Below are 22446 nucleotides of genomic sequence, written 5' to 3'. Positions count from 1 at the left end.
GCGATCAGTGCGGATACACACAGTGCTGTACACAGCGATTAGTGCGGATACACACAGTGCTGTACACAGGGATCAGTGCGGATACACACAGTGCTGTACACAGGAATCAGTGCGGATACACACAGTGCTGTACACAGGGATCAGTGCGGATACACACAGTGCTGTACACAGCGATCAGTGCAGATACACACAGTGCTGTACATAGGGATCAGTGCGGATACACACAGTGCTGTACATAGGGATCAGTACGGATACACACAGTGCTGTACACAGCGATCAGTGCGGATACACACAGTGCTGTACACAGGGATCAGTGCAGATACACACAGTGCTGTACATAGGGATCAGTGCGGATACACACAGTGCTGTACACAGGGATCAGTGCGGATACACACAGTGCTGTACACAGGGATCAGTGCGGATACACACTGTGCTATACACAGGGATCAGTGCGGATACACACTGTGCTGTACACAGGGATCAGTGCAGATACACACTGTGCTGTACACAGGGATCAGTGCGGATACACACTGTGCTGTACACAGGGATCAGTGCGGATACACACTGTGCTGTACACAGGGATCAGTGCGGATACACACTGCTGTACATAGGGATCAGTGCGGATACACACTGTGCTGTACATAGGGATCAGTGCAGATACACACAGTGCTGTACATAGGGATCAGGGCGGATACACACAGTGCTGTACACAGGGATCAGTGCGGATACACACTGTGCTGTACACAGGGATCAGTGCGGATACACACAGTGCTGTACACAGGGATCAGTGCGGATACACACAGTGCTGTACATAGGGATCAGTGCGGATACACACTGTGCTGTACATAGGGATCAGTGCGGATACACACTGTGCTGTACATAGGGATCAGTGCGGATACACACTGCTGTACATAGGGATCAGTGCGGATACACACTGTGCTGTACATAGGGATCAGTGCAGATACACACAGTGCTGTACATAGGGATCAGGGCGGATACACACAGTGCTGTACACAGGGATCAGTGCGGATACACACAGTGCTCTACACAGGGATCAGTGCGGATACACACAGTGCTGTGCACAGCGATCAGTGCGGATACACACAGTGCTGTACATAGGGATCAGGATGAATGCACACTGCTGTACACGGATCAGGGCGGATATACACTGTGCTGTACACAGGGATCAGGGCGGATACACTCAATGCTGTACACAGGGATCAGGGCAGGTGTGTTGTGTGTTGTATATTGTGCAGTGAGACAGTGCCCCATGGGGCGTGTGGATAAGGAGGAGATCAGTGCTGGCTGTGTGTTGTACAGTGAGACAGTGTCCCATGGGGTGTGTGGATAAACAGGAGATCAGTGCTGGCTGTGTGTTGTACAGTGAGACAGTGCCCCATGGGGTGTGTGGATAAACAGGAGGTCAGTGCTGGCTGTGTGTTGTACAGTGAGACAGTGCCCCATGGGGTGTGTGGATAAACAGGAGGTCAGTGCTGGCTGTGTGTTGTACAGTGAGACAGTGCCTCATGGGGTGTGTGGATAAACAGGAGATCAGTGCTGGCTGTGTGTTGTACAGTGAGACAGTGCCCCATGGGGTGTGTGGATAAACAGGAGATCAGTGCTGGCTGTGTGTTGTACAGTGAGACAGTGCCCCATGGGGTGTGTGGATAAACAGGAGGTCAGTGCTGGCTGTGTGTTGTACAGTGAGACAGTGCCTCATGGGGTGTGTGGATAAACAGGAGATCAGTGCTGGCTGTGTGTTGTACAGTGAGACAGTGCCCCATGGGGTGTGTGGATAAGGAGGAGGTCAGTGCTGGCTGTGTGTTGTACAGTGAGACAGTGCCCCATGGGGTGTGTGGATAAACAGGAGGTCAGTGCTGGCTGTGTGTTGTACAGTGAGACAGTGCCCCATGGGGTGTGTGGATAAACAGGAGATCAGTGCTGGCTGTGTGTTGTACAGTGAGACAGTGCCCCATGGGGTGTGTGGATAAGGAGGAGGTCAGTGCTGGCTGTGTGTGTACAGTGAGACAGTGCCCCATGGGGTGTGTGGATAAGGAGGAGATCAGTGCTGGCTGTGTGTGTACAGTCAGACAGTGCCCCATGGGGTGTGTGGATAAACAGGAGGTCAGTGCTGGCTGTGTGTTGTACAGTGAGACAGTGCCCCATGGGGTGTGTGGATAAACAGGAGATCAGTGCTGGCTGTGTGTTGTACAGTGAGACAGTGCCTCATGGGGTGTGTGGATAAACAGGAGGTCAGTGCTGGCTGTGTGTTGTACAGTGAGACAGTGCCCCATGGGGTGTGTGGATAAACAGGAGGTCAGTGCTGGCTGTGTGTTGTACAGTGAGACAGTGCCCCATGGGGTGTGTGGATAAACAGGAGGTCAGTGCTGGCTGTGTGTTGTACAGTGAGACAGTGCCCCATGGGGTGTGTGGATAAACAGGAGATCAGTGCTGGCTGTGTGTTGTACAGTGAGACAGTGCCCCATGGGGTGTGTGGATAAACAGGAGGTCAGTGCTGGCTGTGTGTTGTACAGTGAGACAGTGTCCCATGGGGTGTGTGGATAAACAGGAGATCAGTGCTGGCTGTGTGTTGTACAGTGAGACAGTGCCCCATGGGGTGTGTGGATAAACAGGAGGTCAGTGCTGGCTGTGTGTTGTACAGTGAGACAGTGCCTCATGGGGTGTGTGGATAAACAGGAGATCAGTGCTGGCTGTGTGTTGTACAGTGAGACAGTGCCCCATGGGGTGTGTGGATAAGGAGGAGATCAGTGCTGGCTGTGTGTTGTACAGTGAGACAGTGCCCCATGGGGTGTGTGGATAAACAGGAGATCAGTGCTGGCTGTGTGTTGTACAGTGAGACAGTGCCTCATGGGGTGTGTGGATAAACAGGAGGTCAGTGCTGGCTGTGTGTTGTACAGTGAGACAGTGCCCCATGGGGTGTGTGGATAAGGAGGAGATCAGTGCTGGCTGTGTGTTGTACAGTGAGACAGTGCCCCATGGGGTGTGTGGATAAACAGGAGGTCAGTGCTGGCTGTGTGTTGTACAGTGAGACAGTGCCCCATGGGGTGTGTGGATAAACAGGAGGTCAGTGCTGGCTGTGTGTTGTACAGTGAGACAGTGCCCCATGGGGTGTGTGGATAAGGAGGAGATCAGTGCTGGCTGTGTGTTGTACAGTGAGACAGTGCCTCATGGGGTGTGTGGATAAGGAGGAGGTCAGTGCTGTCCCTGTGCTGATGTAACCGCTGACGTCTGCGTCTCTGCTCTCTCCCTTCAGCCACAAGAAGCTGACTGACTGGTCGACAGACATCTCGCCCTTGGTCGGGGAGGAGCTGATGGTGGAGGTGCTTGACGAAGTCCCCTTATCTATGCACAATTTTGTAAGTCCTGAGCCGAACATTCACTCCCCCTGATGTATTATCCAGCTCATCATTAAATACCCAACTGGTTCACTGATGCCCCTTCATGGGAAGAGAATCTGTCCCTCTCTCCCTGGTCTGGGCCGACACATGACTCCACTCCCACGCTGTGTGATTTGGACAACTAGGGGTGGGCAATAAATAGAAAAAGGAGAGAGAAATTAATTAAATAATTTATATATATATCACCCTTCACAACTTCAGAACATCCCAAAGTTGTAATGTGGGAAACACAGCAGCCAATTTGCGCACAGCAAGATCCCACCAACAGCAATGTGATAAATGACCAGATGTCCTGGTTTTATTGGTGTTGGTTGAGGGATAAATATTGACCACAGGACACAGGGGATAACCTCTTCCCCCTCCCCCCCCCCCCCCCCCCCCCCCCCCCCCCCCCCCCAAGCTCTTCTTCCAGTAGTGGCCGTGGGATCTTTTACGTCCACCTGAGGGGGCAGACGGGGTCCTCGGTTTAATGTCTCATCCCGAAAGACGGCCCCTCCGACAGCGCAGCGCCCCCTCAGTACCGGCACCGGGGGGAGTGTCGGGGCCTGGATTACGGGGCTCGAGTCTGTGGAGTGCCACAGTCGCCCATATCCCCCGAACAAAGAAAATAAATTCTGCTTGTGCATCCCAGAGACAGACTGACCGTCAATACGAGACTGAATAGACCAGAACAGGGGGGGTCTTGGAAAGAAGCTGGTTGAAAAATCGGAAGCAGAAAGCACTTGTGGGCAGTGTCGGGTCAGACTGGGAGGTGGCGTCGAGCCGCACAGGTCCGATATCTTATGAGCCCCTTTATTTATAATCTGCATCACTCAAACTCGCTGTGAACTGGCCAAATTTGCTGGTGACGCTAAACGAAGGAGCCCATTGAGACAGGGGATGCAGTAAAAGACCTACAGAAAGATTTAGAAGGGAATTGGATATATAGTTGAAAAGGAAAAAATTTGCAGGCCTGAGTGGAAAGAGCAGGGGAGTGGGGCAAATTAGATAGCTCTTTCAAAGAGCCAGGAGCAGGCATGATGGGCCGAATGGCCGCCCTCTGTGCTGTGTGAATCTATGATTTAGATCAGTTGGGCTGACATGTGGCAAATGCAGTTTAACACTATAGTATGCAGGGGTGGTGGGGGGAGGGGGGGGAAGAAATGTGAGACGCACACACTGTACACACTATATACACACACACTGTAGACACACTAGATATACACATACTGTACACACTATATACACACACACTGTAGACACACTAGATATACACATACTGTACACACTATATACACACACACTGTAGACACACTAGATATACATACACTATACACACTAGATATACATACACTATACACACTGTATATACACACACACACTGTAGACACACTAGATATACACATACTGTACACACTATATATACACACTGTATGCATGGAATAGAATTAGCACGGAGAGACTGGGGGCTCCTCTTTGAGAGACAATCGGCTCAACACTGTTAACGTTCAAACGGTGACTGCAATACAGGGATACACAACCAGAATGGTCGGGCACTGGTCACCAGGGGCTGTGCCATGGAGAGTGCATACAGGGAGTGTGTATATGTACTGTGTACGTGCATGTGTGTGTACATAGTGCGTGTGTGTATACAGTGCGTGTATATACAGTGTGGACAGTGCGTGGAAACTGTGTACAGTGTGTGCGTATATGTACAGTGCATGTGCATATGTATAGTGCCTGTATAGTGTGTATGTGTACAGTGTGTATATGTACAGTGTGCATATGTAGTGTGTACAGTGCGTGTATATGTAGAGTGTATGTGTACAGTGCATATATGTAGTGTGTATGTGTACAGTGCGTGTATATATAGTGCATGTGTGTATGTGTACAGTGCGTGTATATATAGTGCATGTGTGTATGTACAGTGCGTGTATATATAGTGCGTGTGTATGTACAGTGCATGTACATGTACAGTGTGTATGTGTACAGTGCGTGTATGTAGTGTGTGTATGTGTACAGTGCGTGTGTATGTGTACAGTGCGTGTGTACAGTGTGTGTATGTGTACAGTGTGTGTATGTGTACAGTGCGTGTGTACATGTACAGTGCGTGTGTACAGTGTGTAGCCATCGGGCGAGGGCTGCATCGGGTTGGGCTGATTCCCTCTGTGCTCCAACAGCCTGCTCACTGTGAGGTGTGAGAGGCCGACAGGTGCCTGTGTGACTGACCCCAGCGAGTGGAAAGCAGGGAAGCTGGAAACAGACCGAACGGTAAGCCCGCTGGTGTTTGTTCTCATCCTGCAGGTTCGAAAGACATTCTTTAACCTGGCGTTCTGTGACTTCTGCTTAAAGTTCTTGTTCCATGGCTTCCGCTGTCAGACCTGCGGCCACAAGTTCCACGAGCACTGCAGCAGCAAAGTACCCACAGTGTGCCTGGACCTGGGGAAATAGTGAGTACAGTGTGCCTGGACCTGGGGAAATAGTGAGTACAGTGTGCCTGGACCTGGGGAAATAGTGAGTACAGTGTGCCTGGACCTGGGGAAATAGTGAGTACAGTGTGCCTGGACCTGGGGAAATAGTGAGGACCCACAGTGTGCCTGGACCTGGGGAAATAGTGAGTACCCACAGTGTGCCTGGACCTGGAGAAATAGTGAGTACAGTGTGCCTGGACCTGGGGAAATAGTGAGTACAGTGTGCCTGGACCTGGGGAAATAGTGAGTACCCACAGTGTGCCTGGACCTGGGGAAATAGTGAGTACCCACAGTGTGCCTGGACCTGGGGAAATAGTGAGTACCCACAGTGTGCCTGGACCTGGGGAAATAGTGAGTACAGTGTGCCTGGACCTGGGGAAATAGTGAGTACAGTGTGCCTGGATCTGGGGAAATAGTGAGTACAGTGTGCCTGGACCTGGGGAAATAGTGAGCACCCACAGTGTGGCTGGACCTGGGGAAATAGTGAGTACCCGCAGTGTGCTTGGACCTGGGGAAATAGTGAGTACCCACAGTGTGCCTGGACCTGGGGAAATAGTGAGTACAGTGTGCCTGGACCTGGGGAAATAGTGAGTACAGTGTGCCTGGACCTGGGGAAATAGTGAGTACAGTGTGCCTGGACCTGGGGAAATAGTGAGTACCCACAGTGTGCCTGGACCTGGGGAAATAGTGAGTACCCACAGTGTGCCTGGACCTGGGGAAATAGTGAGTACAGTGTGCCTGGACCTGGGGAAATAGTGAGTACCCACAGTGTGCCTGGACCTGGGGAAATAGTGAGTACAGTGTGCCTGGACCTGGGGAAATAGTGAGTACCCACAGTGTGCCTGGACCTGGGGAAATAGTGAGTACAGTGTGCCTGGACCTGGGGAAATAGTGAGTACCCACAGTGTGCCTGGACCTGGGGAAATAGTGAGTACAGTGTGCCTGGACCTGGGGTAATAGTGAGTACAGTGTGCCTGGACCTGGGGAAATAGTGAGTACCCACAGTGTGCCTGGACCTGGGGAAATAGTGAGTACAGTGTGCCTGTACCTGGGGAAATAGTGAGTACCCACAGTGTGCCTGGACCTGGGGAAATAGTGAGTACTCACAGTGTGCCTGGACCTGGGGAAATAGTGAGTACCCACAGTGTGCCTGGACCTGGGGAAATAGTGAGTACTCACAGTGTGCCTGGACCAGGGGAAATAGTGAGTACCCACAGTGTGCCTGGACCTGGGGAAATAGTGAGTACTCACAGTGTGCCTGGACCTGGGGAAATAGTGAGTACAGTGTGCCTGGACCTGGGGAAATAGTGATTACAGTGTGCCTGGACCTGGGGAAATAGTGAGTACAGTGTGCCTGGACCTGGGGAAATAGTGAGTACCCGCAGTGTGCCTGGACCTGGGGAAATAGTGAGTACTCACAGTGTGCCTGGACCAGGGGAAATAGTGAGTACCCACAGTGTGCCTGGACCTGGGGAAATAGTGAGTACCCACAGTGTGCCTGGACCAGGGGAAATAGTGATTACAGTGTGCCTGGACCTGGGGAAATAGTGAGTACCCACAGTGTGCCTAGACCTGGGGAAATGGTGAGTACCCACAGTGTGCCTGGACCTGGGGAAATAGTGAGTACCCGCAGTGTGCCTGGACCTGGGGAAATAGTGAGTACCCACAGTGTGCCTGGACCTGGGGAAATAGTGAGTACTCACAGTGTGCCTGGACCAGGGGAAATAGTGAGTACCCACAGTGTGCCTGGACCTGGGGAAATGGTGAGTACCCACAGTGTGCCTGGACCTGGGGAAATAGTGAGTACTCACAGTGTGCCTGGACCAGGGGAAATAGTGAGTACCCACAGTGTGCCTGGACCTGGGGAAATAGTGAGTACCCGCAGTGTGCCTGGACCTGGGGAAATAGTGAGTACTCACAGTGTGCCTGGACCTGGGGAAATAGTGAGTACAGTGTGCCTGGACCTGGGGAAATAGTGAGTACCCACAGTGTGCCTGGACCTGGGGAAATAGTGAGTACCCGCAGTGTGCCTGGACCTGGGGAAATAGTGAGTACAGTGTGCCTGGACCTGGGGAAATAGTGAGTACCCACAGTGTGCCTGGACCTGGGGAAATAGTGAGTACCCACAGTGTGCCTGGACCTGGGGAAATAGTGAGTACCCACAGTGTGCCTGGACCTGGGGAAATAGTGAGTACTCACAGTGTTCCTGGACCTGGGGAAATAGTGAGTACCCACAGTGTGGCTGGACCTGGGGAAATAGTGAGTACCCACAGTGTGCCTGGACCTGGGGAAATAGTGAGTACCCACAGTGTGCCTGGACCTGGGGAAATAGTGAGTACCCGGAGAGGGGCCTGGGGAAATAGTGAGTACCCGGAGAGGGGACTGGGGAAATAGTGAGTACTCGGAGAGGGGCCTGGGGAAATAGTGAGTACTCGGAGAGGGGACTGGGGAAATAGTGAGTACTCGGAGAGGGGCCTGGGGAAATAGTGAGTACTCGGAGAGGGGACTGGGGAAATAGTGAGTACCCGGAGAGGAGACTGGGGAAATAGTGAGTACTCGGAGAGGGGACTGGTGTAATAGTGAGTACTCGGAGAGGGGCCTGGGGAAATAGTGAGTGCACAGAGAGAGGTCTGGGGAAATAGTGAGTACTCGGAGAGGGAACTGGGCTTGGGGTAATAGTGAGTGCTCGGAGAGGGAACTGAGGAAATAGTGAGTACTCAGAGAGGGGCCTGGGGAAATAGTGAGTACTTGGAGAGGGGCCTGGGGAAATAGTGAGTACTCGGAGAGGGGCCTGGGGAATTAGTGAGTACCCGGAGAAGGGAGTGGGGAAATAGTGAGTACTCGGAGAGGGGCCTGGGGAAATAGTGAGTACTCAGAGAAGGGACTGGGGAAATAGTGAGTACTCGGAGAGGGGCCTGGGGAAATAGTGAGTACCCGGAGAGGAGACTGGGGAAATAGTGAGTACTCGGAGAGGGGACTGGGGTAATAGTGAGTACTCGGAGAGGGGCCTGGGGAAATAGTGAGTGCACAGAGAGGGGACTGGGGAAATAGTGAGTACTCGGAGAGGGAACTGGGCTTGGTGTAATAGTGAGTGCTCGGAGAGGCAACTGAGGAAATAGTGAGTACTCAGAGAGGGGCCTGGGGAAATAGTGAGTACTCGGAGAGGGGCCTGGGGAATTAGTGAGTACTCTGAGAGGCGACTGGGGATATAGTGAGTACCCGGAGAGGGGACTGGGGAAATAGTGAGTACTCGGAGAGGGGCCTGGGGAAATAGTGAGTACCCGGAGAGGGGACTGGGGTAATAGTGAGTACTCGGAGAGGGGACTGGGCCTGGGGAAATAGTGAGTACTCGGAGAGGGGACTGGGGAAATAGTGAGTACTCGGAGAGGGCACTGGGGAAATAGTGAGTACTCGGAGAGGGGCCTGGGGAAATAGTGAGTACCCGGAAAGGGAGTGGGGAAATAGTGAGTACTCGGAGAGGGGCCTGGGGAAATAGTGAGTACTCAGAGAGGGGACTGGGGAAATAGTGAGTACTCGGAGAGGGGCCTGGGGAAATAGTGAGTACCCGGAGAGGAGACTGGGGAAATAGTGAGTACTCGGAGAGGGGCCTGGGGAAATAGTGAGTACTCGGAGAGGGGACTGGGGAAATAGTGAGTACTCGGAGAGGGGACTGGGGAAATAGTGAGTACTCGGAGAGGGGCCTGGGGAAATAGTGAGTACCCGGAGAAGGGAGTGGGGAAATAGTGAGTACCCGGAGAAGGGAGTGGGGAAATAGTGAGTTCTCGGAGAGGGGCCTGGGGAAATAGTGAGTACACAGAAGGGAGACGGTGCCTGGGGTAATAGTGAGTACACAGAGGGGAGGACGGGGCCTGGGGTAATAGTGAGTACACTGAAGGGAGACGGGGCCTGGTGTAATAGTGAGTACACAGAGGGGAGACGGGGCCTGGGGTAATAGTGAGTACACAGAGGGAGGACGGGGCCTGGGGTAATGGTGGGTACACAGAGGGAGGACGGTGCCTGGGGTAATAGTGAGTACATAAAGGGGGGACGGTGCCTTGGGTAATAGTGAGTACACAAAGGGGGGACGGTGCCTGCGGTAATAGTGAGTACACAGATGGGAGACGGGGCCTGGGGTAATAGTGAGTACACAGAGGGGAGACGGTGCCTGGGGTAATAGTGAGTACACAGAGGGAGGACGGGGCCTGGGGTAATAGTGAGTACATAAAGGGGGGACGGTGCCTGGGGTAATAGTGGGTACACAGAGGGAGGACGGTGCCTTGGGTAATAGTGAGTACATAAAGGGGGGACGGGGCATGGGGTTATAGTGAGTCCACAGTGAGGAGACTTGTGCGTACACAGAGGGGCGATGAGACCTGGGGAAACTGTGCGTACACAGAGGGGCGATGAGACCTGGGGAATTTGTGCGTACACAGAGGGGCGATGAGACCTGGGAAACTGTGCGTACACAGAGGGGCGATGAGACCTGGGGAATTTGTGCGTACACAGAGGGGCGATGAGACCTGGGAAACTGTGCGTACACAGAGGGGCGATGAGACCTGGGGAATTTGTGCGTACACAGAGGGGCGATGAGACCTGGGAAATTGTGCGTACACAGAGGGGCGATGAGACCTGGGAAACTGTGCGTACACAGAGGGGCGATGAGACCTGGGGAATTTGTGCGTACACAGAGGGGCGATGAGACCTGGGGAATTTGTGCGTACACAGAGGGGCGATGAGACCTGGGAAATTGTGCGTACACAGAGGGGCGATGAGACCTGGGGAAACTGTGCGTACACAGAGGGGCCATGAGACCTGGGGAATTTGTGCGTACACAGAGGGGCGATGAGACCTGGGGAATTTGTGCGTACACAGAGGGGCGATGAGACCTGGGGAATTTGTGCGTACACAGAGGGGCGATGAGACCCGGGGAATTTGTGCGTACACAGAGGGGCGATGAGACCCGGGGAATTTGTGCGCACACAGAGGGGCGATGAGACCTGGGGAATTTGTGCGCACACAGAGGGGCGATGAGACCTGGGGAATTTGTGCGTACACAGAGGGGCGATGAGACCTGGGGAATTTGTGCGACCCGTCTCCCTGATGTTATCTGATTCCTTTCTTTGCGTTTGCAGCCCAGCTTCTCCCGGTCCCTACGATGAACCAGCTCTCTCCCCTCTGCCCCCAACCCAGCTTCATGGACTCCTGACGCCTCAGCCACCCGCAAGGTGAGATCATACTGCTCAGATCCCGGCCGTCATCTCCTTATTCTGGAAACAGCTCGGACCTTGAGGTTGTCCCTTTTATTTCATGGAGAGTCTCAATCCGGTCCCAAATTTTCGATTTAGTCTGGGGGAGCGGGGGGGAATCGCCATCAACGAAGTGTAATCTATATTTTGGACGTTAAACCGAGGCCCCCGTCTGCCCTCTCGGGTCGGACGTAAAAGATCCCACGGCCACTGTTGGAAGAAGAGCAGAGGCGGGCGGGAGAGTTCTCCCCGGTGTCCTGGGGCCGATATTTATCCCTCAACCAACACCTGAAAACAGATGACCTGGTCATTTATCCCGTCGGTGTTCGTGGGATCTTGCTGTGCGCAAATTGGCTGCTGCGTTTCCTACATTACAACAGTGACTGTGTTCCATAAAAGTACCTCATTCGGCTGTAAAACGCTTTTGGATGTCCAGAGGTCTGTGAAAGACACTGACAAAATGCACGATCTTTTGTAATTTACTTGTCTGTCCTCAGTTCCAGTATCGGTTCTGAAAGTTGTACGAGGCCAGGCCAGCCACCTTTCAGGCTGAGATGCACCTTTAATTTTAGTTTTGTTCTTCAACAACAGGGACCTGCATTTATATAGCGCCTTTAACGTCGTAAAGCGTCCCAAGGCGCTTCACAGGAGCGTAAAACAGACAAAAATTTCACACCGAGCCCCATCAGAGATTAGGACCGGGGACCAAAAGCTTGGTCAAAGAGGTCGGTTTTAAGGAGCGTCTTAAGGGAGGAGAGAGAGAGGCGGGGAGGTTTAGGGAGGGAATTCCAGAGCTTAGGGCCGAGGCGGCTGAAGGCACGGCCACCAGTGGCGGAGCGATGGGAATCGCGGGATAAGAGGCCAGAAATGGAGGAGTGCTTCTTCATCGGCGGTTTGGTTCTGATCTTAACTCGGTTGGCAAAATTACGGTAATTTTAGTCGATAATTATCTTTTTGCTGGAAAGAGCAGTGATTGCAACCGTCAGCTGCCGATAGCAGGAACGGAAGGGGTGCAAGCATGTGGTGCGGTGACTTGGGACGCAGGAGGGAAGAGGGGAGATTTCTCTTTTCCCCTGGCCTCAGGGGAATCGCGGCTCCCCAGGGGCAGAGTAAAAAGAGGAGAGACTGGAGAATCTGGGATTGTTCTCCTCAGAGCAGAGAAGGTTAAGGGGAGATTTGATCGAGGGGTTCAAAATCAGGAAGGGTTTTGATGGAGTAAATGAGGAGAAACTGTTTCCAGTGGGCAGGAGGGTTGGTGACCAGAGGACACGGATTTAAGATAATCGGGGAAAAGAACCAGAGGGGAGATGAGGAGAATGTTTTTTTACGCAGCGAGTTGTTCTGATCTGGAATTCACTGCCTGAAAGGGCGGTGGAAGCAGATTCAATAATAACTTTCAAAAGGGAATTGGAGAAATATTTGAGCCCCTGCCTCTGTGGTGTCCCACAGGGATCGATGTTGGGGCCTCAGTTATTCACTGTATTAACGACTTAGATGACGGGATAGAGAGCCACATATCCAAGTTTGCCGATGACCCAGAGATAGGCAGCATTGTAAGCAGTGTAGATGAAGCATAAAATTACAGAGAGATATTAATAGATTAAGTGAGTGGGCAAAACTGTGGCAAATGGATTTCATTGTAGGCAAGTCTGAGGTCATCCACTTTGGACCTAAAAAGGATAAAAATAGATCAGAGTAAATCGTGAAAAGTTCGAAACAGTGGAGGTCCAAAGAGACGTGGAGGTCCATGCACATCGATCATTAAAATGTCATGGACAGGTACAGAAAATAATCAAACAGGCTAATGGAATGCTGCCCTTTATATCTAGAGGACTAGAGTACAAGGGGGCAGCCATTCAAAGCCCTGGTTAGACCGCACCTGGAGTACTGTGTTCAGCTCTGGGCACCGCACCTTAGGAAGGACATATTGGCCTTGGAGGGAGTGCAGCGTAGGTTTACTAGAATGATACCCAGACTTCAAGGGTTAAATTACGAGGAGAGATTACACAGACTAGGGCTGTATTCCCTGGAATTTAGAAGGTGGAGGGGTGATTTGATCGAAGTTTTCAAGATATTAAGGGGAACTGATAGGGTAGATGGAGAGAAACTATTTCCGCTGGTTGGGGATTCTAGGAGTAGGGGGCACAGTCTAAAAATTAGAGCCAGACCTTTCAGGAGTGAAGTGAGGAAACACCTCTACACGCAAAGGGTGGGAGAAGTTTGGAATTCTCTTCTGCAAACGGCAGTCGATGCCAGCTCAATCGTTAATTTTAAACCTGGGATCGATAGATTTCTCTTCACCAAAGGGTATTGAGGGGTACGGGGCTAAGGCGGGGAGATGGAGTTCGGTCACAGATCAGACATCATCTCATTGAATGGCGGAACAGGCTCGAGGGGCTGAATGGCCTCCTCCTGCTCCTGTGTAACTGAAGAGCAGGTGAAGTACTTTTATTTTTGAAGTGCGGTCACTGTTGTCGGAAACACGGCAGCCAATTTGTGCACAGCAAGATCCCACAAACAGCGATGTGATAATGACCAGATCATCTGTTTTTTTTTTAGTGATGTTGGTTAAAGGATAAATAATGGCCCTGGGACACGGGGGAGAACTCCCCCCGCCCCCCCCCCCCCCCCCACCTCTCCTCCACTGTTCTTCTAATAGTGACCGTGGGATCTTCTAGGTCCACCCCAGAGGGCAGCTGGGGGCCTCGGTTTAACGTCTCATCCAAAAGTCGGCCCCTCCGACAGTGCGGCGCTCCCTCAGTACCGGCACCGGGGGGAGTGTCGGGCCTGGATTACGGGGCTCGAGTCTCTGGAGTGGGGGCTCGAACCCACGACCTTCTGACTCCGAGGCGAGAGTGAGACCGACAGCCACAGCTTCGAACAGTCTGGGAAGACTGGATGGTGGGCTAGACGGGGAGTCGCGGAAACAGACTTATGTCCTGATAAGAACATAAGAAATAGGAGCAGGAGTAGGCCATTTGGCCCCTTGAGCCTGCTCCACCATTCAATCAGATCATGGCTGATCTTCGACCTCAACTCCACTTTCCCGCCCGATCCCCATATCCCTCGAGTCCAAAAATTTATCCACCTCAGCCTTGAATATACTCAATGTCTGAGCATCCACAGCCCTCTGGGGTAGAGAATTCCAAAGATTCACAACCCTCTGAGTGAAGAAATTCCTCCTCATCTCAGTCCTAAATGGCCGACCCCTTATCCTGAGACTATACCCCCTGGTTCTAGACTCTCCAGCCGGGGAAACAGCCTCTCAGCATCTACCCTGTCGAGCCCCCTCAGAATCTTATGTTTCAATGAGATCACCTCTCATTCTTCTAAACTCCAGAGAGTATCGGCCCATTCTACTCAATCTCTCCTCAAAGGACAACCCTCTCATCCCAGGAATCAATCTAGAGAACCTTCGTTGCACCCCCTCTAAGGCAAGTATATCGTTCCTTAGATAAGGAGACCAAAACTGTACACAGTACTCCAGGTGAGGTCTCACCAAAGCCCTGTACAATTGCAGCAAGACTTCCTTACTCTTGTACTCCAACCCCCTTGCAATAAAGGCCAACATACCATTTACCTTCCTAATTGCTTGCTGTACCTGCATGTTAACTTTCTGTGTTTTGTGTACGAGGACACCCAAATCTCTCTGAACACCAACATTTAATAGTTTCTCACCATTTAAAAAATATTCTGTTTTTCTATTCTTCCTACCAAAGTGAATAACCTCACATTTCCCCACATTATACTCCATCTGCCACCTTCTTGCCCACTCACTTAACCTGTCTATATCCCTTTGCAGAGTCTGTGACCTCCTCACAGCTTACTTTCCCACCTAGCTTTGTATCGTCAGCAAACTTGGATACATTACACTCGGTCCCTTCATCTAAGTCATTAATATAGATTGTAAATAGCTGAGGCCCAAGCACTGATCCTTGTGGCACCTCACTAGTTACAGCCTGCCAACCTGACAATGACCCGTTTATCCCTACTCTCTGTTTTCTGTCCGTTAACCAATCCTCTATCCATGCTAATATATTACCCCCAACCCCATGAGCCCATACCTTGTGTAACAACCTCTTGTGTGGCACCTTATCGAATGCCTTTTGAAAATCCAAATATACGACATCCACTGAAATAGTCGGTGGAACAAAATGGCCAATGGTGCGGTGAGGGTGATAGGGGAGAGAGGGTGGGTATGTACGCGTGGGCCCTGCCCAGTCTGGATCTGGGGCTGACAGGGTTTACTGAGTGTATAGCTGGGGTATTCGGCACTGAATTCTGCCTGTGCACTGATGGTCCATGCTGCCCGCGCTAACGTGGTTCTCCTTGGCATTCCAGGCTCTCTCCGCCCACCTTCACCTTCCCGTGTCCGTGCCCACCCGCTGATGGGCAGCTCCAGCGCCAGCGCTCGACCTCCACGCCCAACGTGCACATGTCAAGCATTGTAGCACCGGTTAACATGAACATCATAGAGGTGAGGGGTTCACACCCTACAGGTGAGGGGTTCACATCCTACAGGTGAGGGGTTCAGAGGTTACAGGTGAGGGCTTCACACCCTACAGGTGAGGGGTTCAGAGGTTACAGATGAGGGGTTCACACCCTACAGGTGAGGGGTTCAGAGGTTACAGGTGAGGGGTTCACACCCTACAGGTAAGGGGTTCAGAGGTTACAGATGAGGGGTTCACACCCTACAGGTGAGGGGTTCAGAGGTTACAGATGAGGGGTTCACACCCTACAGGTGAGGGGTTCACACTCTACAGGTGAGGTGTTCACAGGTTACAGGTGAGGGGCTCACAGGTTACAGGTGAAGGGTTCACACTTTACAGGTGAGGGGTTCACAGGTTACAGGTGAGGGGTTCACAGGTTACAGGTGAGGTATTCGCATTCTACAGGTGAGGGGTTCACAGGTTACAGGTGAGGGGTTCACAGGTTACAGGTGAGGTATTCGCACTCTACAGGTGAGGGGTTCACAGGTTACAGGTGAGGTATTCGCACTCTACAGGTGAGGGGTTCACAGGTTACAGGTGAGGGGTTCACAGGTTACAGGTGAGGTATTCGCACTCTACAGGTGAGGGGTTCACAGGTTACAGGTGAGGGGTTCACAGGTTACAGGTGAGGGGTTCACAGGTTACAGGTGAGGGGTTCACAGGTTACAGGTGAGGTATTCGCACTCTACAGGTGAGGGGTTCACAGGTTACAGGTGAGGTATTTGCACTCTACAGGTGAGGGGTTCACAGGTTATAGGTGAGGGGTTCACAGGTTACAGGTGAGGGGTTCACACTCTACAGGTGAGGGGTTCACAGGTTACAGGCGAGGGGTTCGCACTCTACAGGCGAGGGGTTCGCACTCTACAGGTGAGGGGTTCGCACTCTACAGGTGAGGGGTCCCCAGGTTACAGGTGAGGGGTTCACACCGTACAGGTGAGGGGTTCACAGGTTACAGGTGAGGGGTTCACACCCTAAAGGTGAGGGGTTCACAGGTTACAGGTGAGGGGTTCACAGGTTACAGGTGAGGGGTTCACACCCTAAAGGTGAGGGGCTCACACCGTACAGGTGAGGGGTTCACAGGTTACAGGTGAGGGGTTCACAGGTTACAGGTGAGGAGTTCACACTCTACAGGTGAGGGGTTCACACTCTACAGGTGAGGGGTTCACACTCTACAGGTGAGGGGTTCACAGGTTACAGGTGAGGGGTTCACAGGTTACAGGTGAGGGGTTCACGCCCTGCAGTTGAGGGGTTCACATGTTACAGGTGAGCGGTTCACACTCTACAGGTGAGGGGTTCACACTCTACAGGTGAGGGGTTCACAGGTTACAGGTGAGGGGTTCACGCCCTACAGGTGAGGGGCTCACACCGTACAGGTGAGGGGTTCACACCGTACAGGTGAGGGGTTCACAGGTTACAGGTGAGGGGTTCACACTCTACAGGTGAGGGGTTCACACCCTAAAGGTGAGGGGCTCACACCGTACAGGTGAGGGGCTCACACTCTACAGGTGAGGGGTTCACACTCTACAGGTGAGGGGTTCACAGGTTGCAGGTGAGGGGTTCACAGGTTACAGGTGAGGGGTTCACAGGTTACAGGTGAGGGGTTCACAGGTTACAGGTGAGGGGTTCACACCCGACAGGTGAGGGGTTTATGGGATAGTGAGAACACTTGTTATTGAGTTTGGGATTTATGGGATAGTGAGTTACTGAGTTTGTGTCAGGGAGGTTTGAGGGGGATTACAGTATATAGAGGCCCCTGTGTTAGGGAGGTTTGAGGGGGATTACAGTATATAGAGGTCCCTGTGTTAAGGAGGTTTGAGGGGGATTACAGTATATAGAGGCCCCTGTGTTAGGGCGGTTTGAGGGGGCTTACAGTATATAGAGGCCCCTGTGTTAGGGCGGTTTGAGGGGGATTACAGTATATAGAGGCCCCTGTGTTAGAGCGGTTTGAGGGGGATTACAGTATATAGAGGCCCCTGTGTTAGGGCGGTTTGAGGGGGATTACAGTATATAGAGGCCCCTGTGTTAGGGCGGTTTGAGGGGGATTACAGTATATAGAGGCCCCTGTGTTAGGGAGGTTTGAGGGGGATTACAGTATATAGAGGCCCCTGTGTTAGAGCGGTTTGAGGGGGATTACAGTATATAGAGGCCCCTGTGTTAGGGCGGTTTGAGGGGGATTACAGTATATAGAGGCCCCTGTGTTAGGGCGGTTTGAGGGGGATTACAGTATATAGAGGCCCCTGTGTTAGGGCGGTTTGAGGGGGATTACAGTATATAGAGGCCCCTGTGTTAGGGAGGTTTGAGGGGGTTACAGTACATAGAGGTCCCTGTGTTAGGGAGGTTTGAGGGGGATTACAAGGTGCTGAACACATTTCTTTGAATGCACTGCCTAGTTACTCACTTTGTCCCATTTTGCTGATAGTTTAATGTTTTCCCTTTGCAGGATGCAATGAAGTCTCAGTTCGTAGTCGGTGAGTTTATTCATGCTTTACCGTCACACTTTCTTAGTTCATCCTGTTCCCTCTGGAGTCGGCAGCATGCAGCGTCCCAGAGATAAAAGGTAGCTGGGCGTGGGCTCTGCGGCTAGATACAGCCCCTAGATACTGACCCGGGGAACGGGAACAGGGGGGCCCGGTGGGGACGCGAACAGGGGGGCCCGGTGGGGACGGGAACAGGGGGGCCCGGGTGGGACGGGAACAGGGGGGCCCGGGTGGGACGGGAACAGGGGGGCCCGGGGGGGACGGGAACAGGGGGGCCCGGGGGGGACGGGAACAGGGGGGCCCGGGGGGGACGGGAACAGGGGGGTACGGGAACAGGGGGGCCCGGTGGGGACGGGAACAGGGGGGCCCGGTGGGGACGGGAACAGGGGGGCCCGGGGGGGACGGGAACAGGGGGGCCCGGGGGGACAGGAACACGCAGAGCTGGGGGACGGGAACAGGCAAACTTAGGGAATGAGAACAGGCGCAACTGGTAAACAGAAACAGGAGGACCTTGGGGAGCGGGAACAGGCGGACCTGGGGAGCGGGAACAGGAACAGGCGGACATGGTAAACAGAAACAGGAGGACCTTGGGGAGCGGGAACAGGCGGACCTGGGGAGCGGGAACAGGAACAGGCGGACATGGTAAACAGAAACAGGAGGACCTTGGGGAGCGGGAACAGGCGGACCTGGGGAGCGGGAACAGGAACAGGCGGACATGGTAAACAGAAACAGGAGGACCTTGGGGAGCGGGAACAGGCGGACCTGGGGAGCGGGAACAGGCGGACATGGTAAACAGAAACAGGAGGACCTTGGGGAGCGGGAACAGGCGGACCTGGGGAGCGGGAACAGGAACAGGCGGACATGGTAAACAGAAACAGGAGGACCTTGGGGAGCGGGAACAGGCGGACCTGGGGAGCGGGAACAGGCGGACATGGTAAACAGAAACAGGAGGACCTTGGGGAGTGGGAACAGGCGGACCTGGGGAGCGGGAACAGGCGGACCTGGGGAGCGGGAACAGGCGGACCTGGGGAGCGGGAACAGGCGGACCTTATTGGAGGGATTGGGCGAGGAGAAGATCGGGGTTGGGGTCGGGGGGTGGTGCCTGGAGGGGAGTGACTGCTCGTCTGGGAGAGTGACGCTGTGACCTCTGATCCCCGCAGGGTGCTGCACGCTGACGCCCAGCCCGCCCCACTCGGCCTCCCCGCAGGGACCGCACACGCCTCAGCCCAAGTCGCCGGTGACGCCGAACCGCGAGAGGAAACCGTCCTCGTCGGACGATAGGAAGAAAGTGGTGAGTAGAGAGAGCGGGCGGGCGGGCGTGGCTATCAGACCAGGGGAGGACCTCACTGTCCATCCATCCCGTCCCCAAAAAAACAAATGCTCCCCCCACATCGATCCAATTCCCCTCAAATTTATTCTCTCTATCTCCCTGAACCATATATTACATCGAATTTACATAGAATATACAGTGAATTCACAGATAATTTATAATTTACATAGAATGTGCGGCACAGAAACAGGCCATTCGGCCCATCTGGTCTATCCCGGTGTTTATGCTCCACACGAGCCTCCTCCCTCCCTACTCCATCTCACCCGATCACCATATCCTTCTATTCCTTTCTCCCTCATGTGTTTATCGAGCTTCCCCGTTAAATGCATCCTCTCTATCTCCCTGTCCCTCACTGTCACTGCCCTCTGTGTGAAGTATTGTACTCTGACCAGTCTGGGCACCTTCCCTCTTCTAAGCTTGAGCCCGCATCCCCACTGCCTCTGGAGTTTTGGGGGCGATCTGGGAACACATTATCACGGTTCAGTGCATCCATCCCTTTAAGGGTCTTGAATGATATCTCCCCTGGAGCCTCCTCCTCTCCAGGCTCCTCACCCTCTCCTCACAGCTCGGTATCAAACTGGTCGCCCTGTCCAGCACTGCCTCCGATGCTTGGCTTTCCTTGTTGTAGTACGGCAACCAGAACTGTACCCTGTACTCCAGGTGTGGGGGTAACAGGGCCCAGAACTGTACCCGTACTCCAGATGTGGGGTACCAGGGCCCAGAACTGTACCCTGTACTCCAGGTGTGGGGGTACCAGGGCCCAGAACTGTACCTGTACTCCAGATGTGGGGTACCAGGGCCCAGAACTGTACCCTGTACTCCAGGTGTGGGGGTACCAGGGCCCAGAACTGTACCCTGTACTCCAGATGTGGGGTACCAGGGCCCAGAACTGTACCCTGTACTCCATGTGTGGGGGTACCAGGGCCCAGAACTGTACCCTGTACTCCAGATGTGGGGTACCAGGGCCCAGAACTGTACCCTGTACTCCATGTGTGGGGGTACCAGGGCCCAGAACTGTACCCGTACTCCAGGTGTGGGGGTACCAGGAGAGAACGCAGGCTGGCGTGCGTTACACAGGAGAGAACGCAGGCTGGCGAGCGTTACAAAGGAGAGTGCTACACCCGGGTTAATTCAGCACTATCTGGGGGAGTTTCACCAACTTCATGCCCTTGTTCTGAGTGTGTAGAAATTGAAATGGAGGAGTGGTAATCGCCCTGTGGGTGAGGGGGGTTCCCCCTGTGGGTGAGGGGGTGGTCCCCCCTGTGGGCGAGGGGTGGTCCCCCCTGTGGGCGAGGGGTGGTCCCCCCTGTGGGCGAGGGGTGGTCCCCCCTGAGGGGGAGGGGTTGTCCCCCCTGTGGGCGAGGGGGAGTTCTCCCTGTGGGCGAGGGGGAGTTCTCCCTGTGGGTGAGGGGTGGTCCCCCTTGTGGGTGAGGGGTGGTCCCCCTTGTGGGTGAGGGGTGGTCCCCTTGTGGGTGAGGGGTGGTCCCCCCTGTGGGTGACGGGTGGTCCCCCTGTGGGTGAGGGGGTGTTCTCCCTGTGGGTGAGGGGTGGTCCCCCCTGTTGGTGAGGGGGTGTTCTCCCTGTGGGTGAGGGGTGGTCCCCCCTGTGGGTGAGGGGTGGTCCCCCCTGTGGGTGAGGGGTGGTCCCCCTGTGGGTGAGGGGGTGTTCTCCCTGTGGTGAGGGGTGGTCCCCCTGTGGGCGAGGGGTGGTCCCCCCTGAGGGGGAGGGGTGGTCCCCCCTGTTGGTGAGGGGGTGTTCTCCCTGTGGGTGAGGGGCGGTCCCCCTGTGGGCGATGGGTGGTCCCCCCTGTGGGCGATGGGTGGTCCCCCCTGTGGGCGATGGGTGGTCCCCCCTGTGGGTGAGGGGTGGTCCCCCCTGTGGGTGAGGGGGGGGTCCCCCTGTGGGTGAGGGGTGGTCCCCCCTGTTGGTGAGGGGGTGTTCTCCCTGTGGGCGATGGGTGGTCCCCCCTGTGGGTGAGGGGTGGTCCCCCCTGTGGGTGAGGGGGGGGTCCCCCTGTGGGTGAGGGGTGGTCCCCCCTGTTGGTGAGGGGGTGTTCTCCCTGTGGGTGAGGGGTGGTCCCCCCTGTGGGTGAGGGGGTGTTCTCCCTGTGGGTGAGGGGGGGTGTTCCCCCTGTGGGTGAGGGGTGGTCCCCCCTGTGGGTGAGGGGGTGTTTTCCCTGTGGGTGAGGGGTGGTCCCCCCTGTGGGTGAGGGGGTGTTCTCCCTGTGGGTGAGGGGGTGTTCCCCCTGTGGGTGAGGGGTGGTCCCCCCTGTGGGTGAGGGGTGGTCCCCCCTGTGGGTGAGGGGTGGTCCCCCCTGTGGGTGAGGGGTGTTCCCCCTGTAGGTGAGGGGTGGTCCCCCCTGTGGGTGAGGGGTGGTCCCCCTGTGGGTGAGGAGGGTGATGCCCTTTCTGCAGCTCTGAGATTAAATTGGCCATGCTTATGTTGCAGAGGGCGCGGGCGTACAGGGACTCCAGCTTCTACTGGGAGATCCCGGGGAGTGAGATAAACATACTGAAGAGGATCGGAGCAGGATCTTTCGGGACGGTCTTTAAAGCAAAGTGGCACGGTATGTACAGGGCAGTGGAACATTAAATACTCGGTGTAAGTACAGGACAGTGGAACATTAAATACTCAGTGTAAGTACAGGACAGTGGAATGTTAAATACTCAGTGTAAGTACAGGACAGTGGAACATTAAATACTCAGTGTAAGTACAGGACAGTGGAACATTAAATACTCAGTGTAAGTACAGGACAGTGGAATGTTAAATACTCAGTGTAAGTACAGGACAGTGGAACATTAAATACTCAGTGTAAGTACAGGACAGTGGAACATTAAATACTCAGTGTAAGTACAGGACAGTGGAATGTTAAATACTCAGTGTAAGTACAGGACAGTGGAACATTAAATACTCAGTGTAAGTACAGGACAGTGGAATGTTAAATACTCAGTGTAAGTACAGGATAGTGGAATGTTGAATACTCAGTGTAAGTACAGGACAGTGGAACATTAAATACTCAGTGTAAGTACAGGAC

General features: G+C 53.9%; 1 protein-coding gene across 1 annotated transcript in view; it reads left to right on the top strand.

The window, feature by feature from the left end:
- Positions 1–22019, top strand: part of LOC137312786 (serine/threonine-protein kinase A-Raf-like) — a 57937-nt gene extending 35918 nt beyond the window's left edge. Inside the window, exons 5-11 of the mRNA XM_067979220.1 lie at positions 3275–3377; positions 5703–5848; positions 11002–11094; positions 15457–15592; positions 18046–18073; positions 19243–19373; positions 21861–22019. Coding sequence (XP_067835321.1) covers positions 3275–3377; positions 5703–5848; positions 11002–11094; positions 15457–15592; positions 18046–18073; positions 19243–19373; positions 21861–22004 — 781 coding nt within the window. The 3' untranslated portion in view covers positions 22005–22019. The remainder of the gene's footprint in view (positions 1–3274; positions 3378–5702; positions 5849–11001; positions 11095–15456; positions 15593–18045; positions 18074–19242; positions 19374–21860) is intronic.
- The last annotated feature ends 427 nt before the right edge of the window (positions 22020–22446 follow it).

The sequence above is a fragment of the Heptranchias perlo genome, unplaced genomic scaffold (assembly GCF_035084215.1).
Source record: "Heptranchias perlo isolate sHepPer1 unplaced genomic scaffold, sHepPer1.hap1 HAP1_SCAFFOLD_435, whole genome shotgun sequence".
Taxonomy (NCBI): domain Eukaryota; kingdom Metazoa; phylum Chordata; class Chondrichthyes; order Hexanchiformes; family Hexanchidae; genus Heptranchias; species Heptranchias perlo.
Note: the sequence above shows the minus strand (reverse complement) of the source record. Positions and strands in the feature narration are given on the sequence as shown.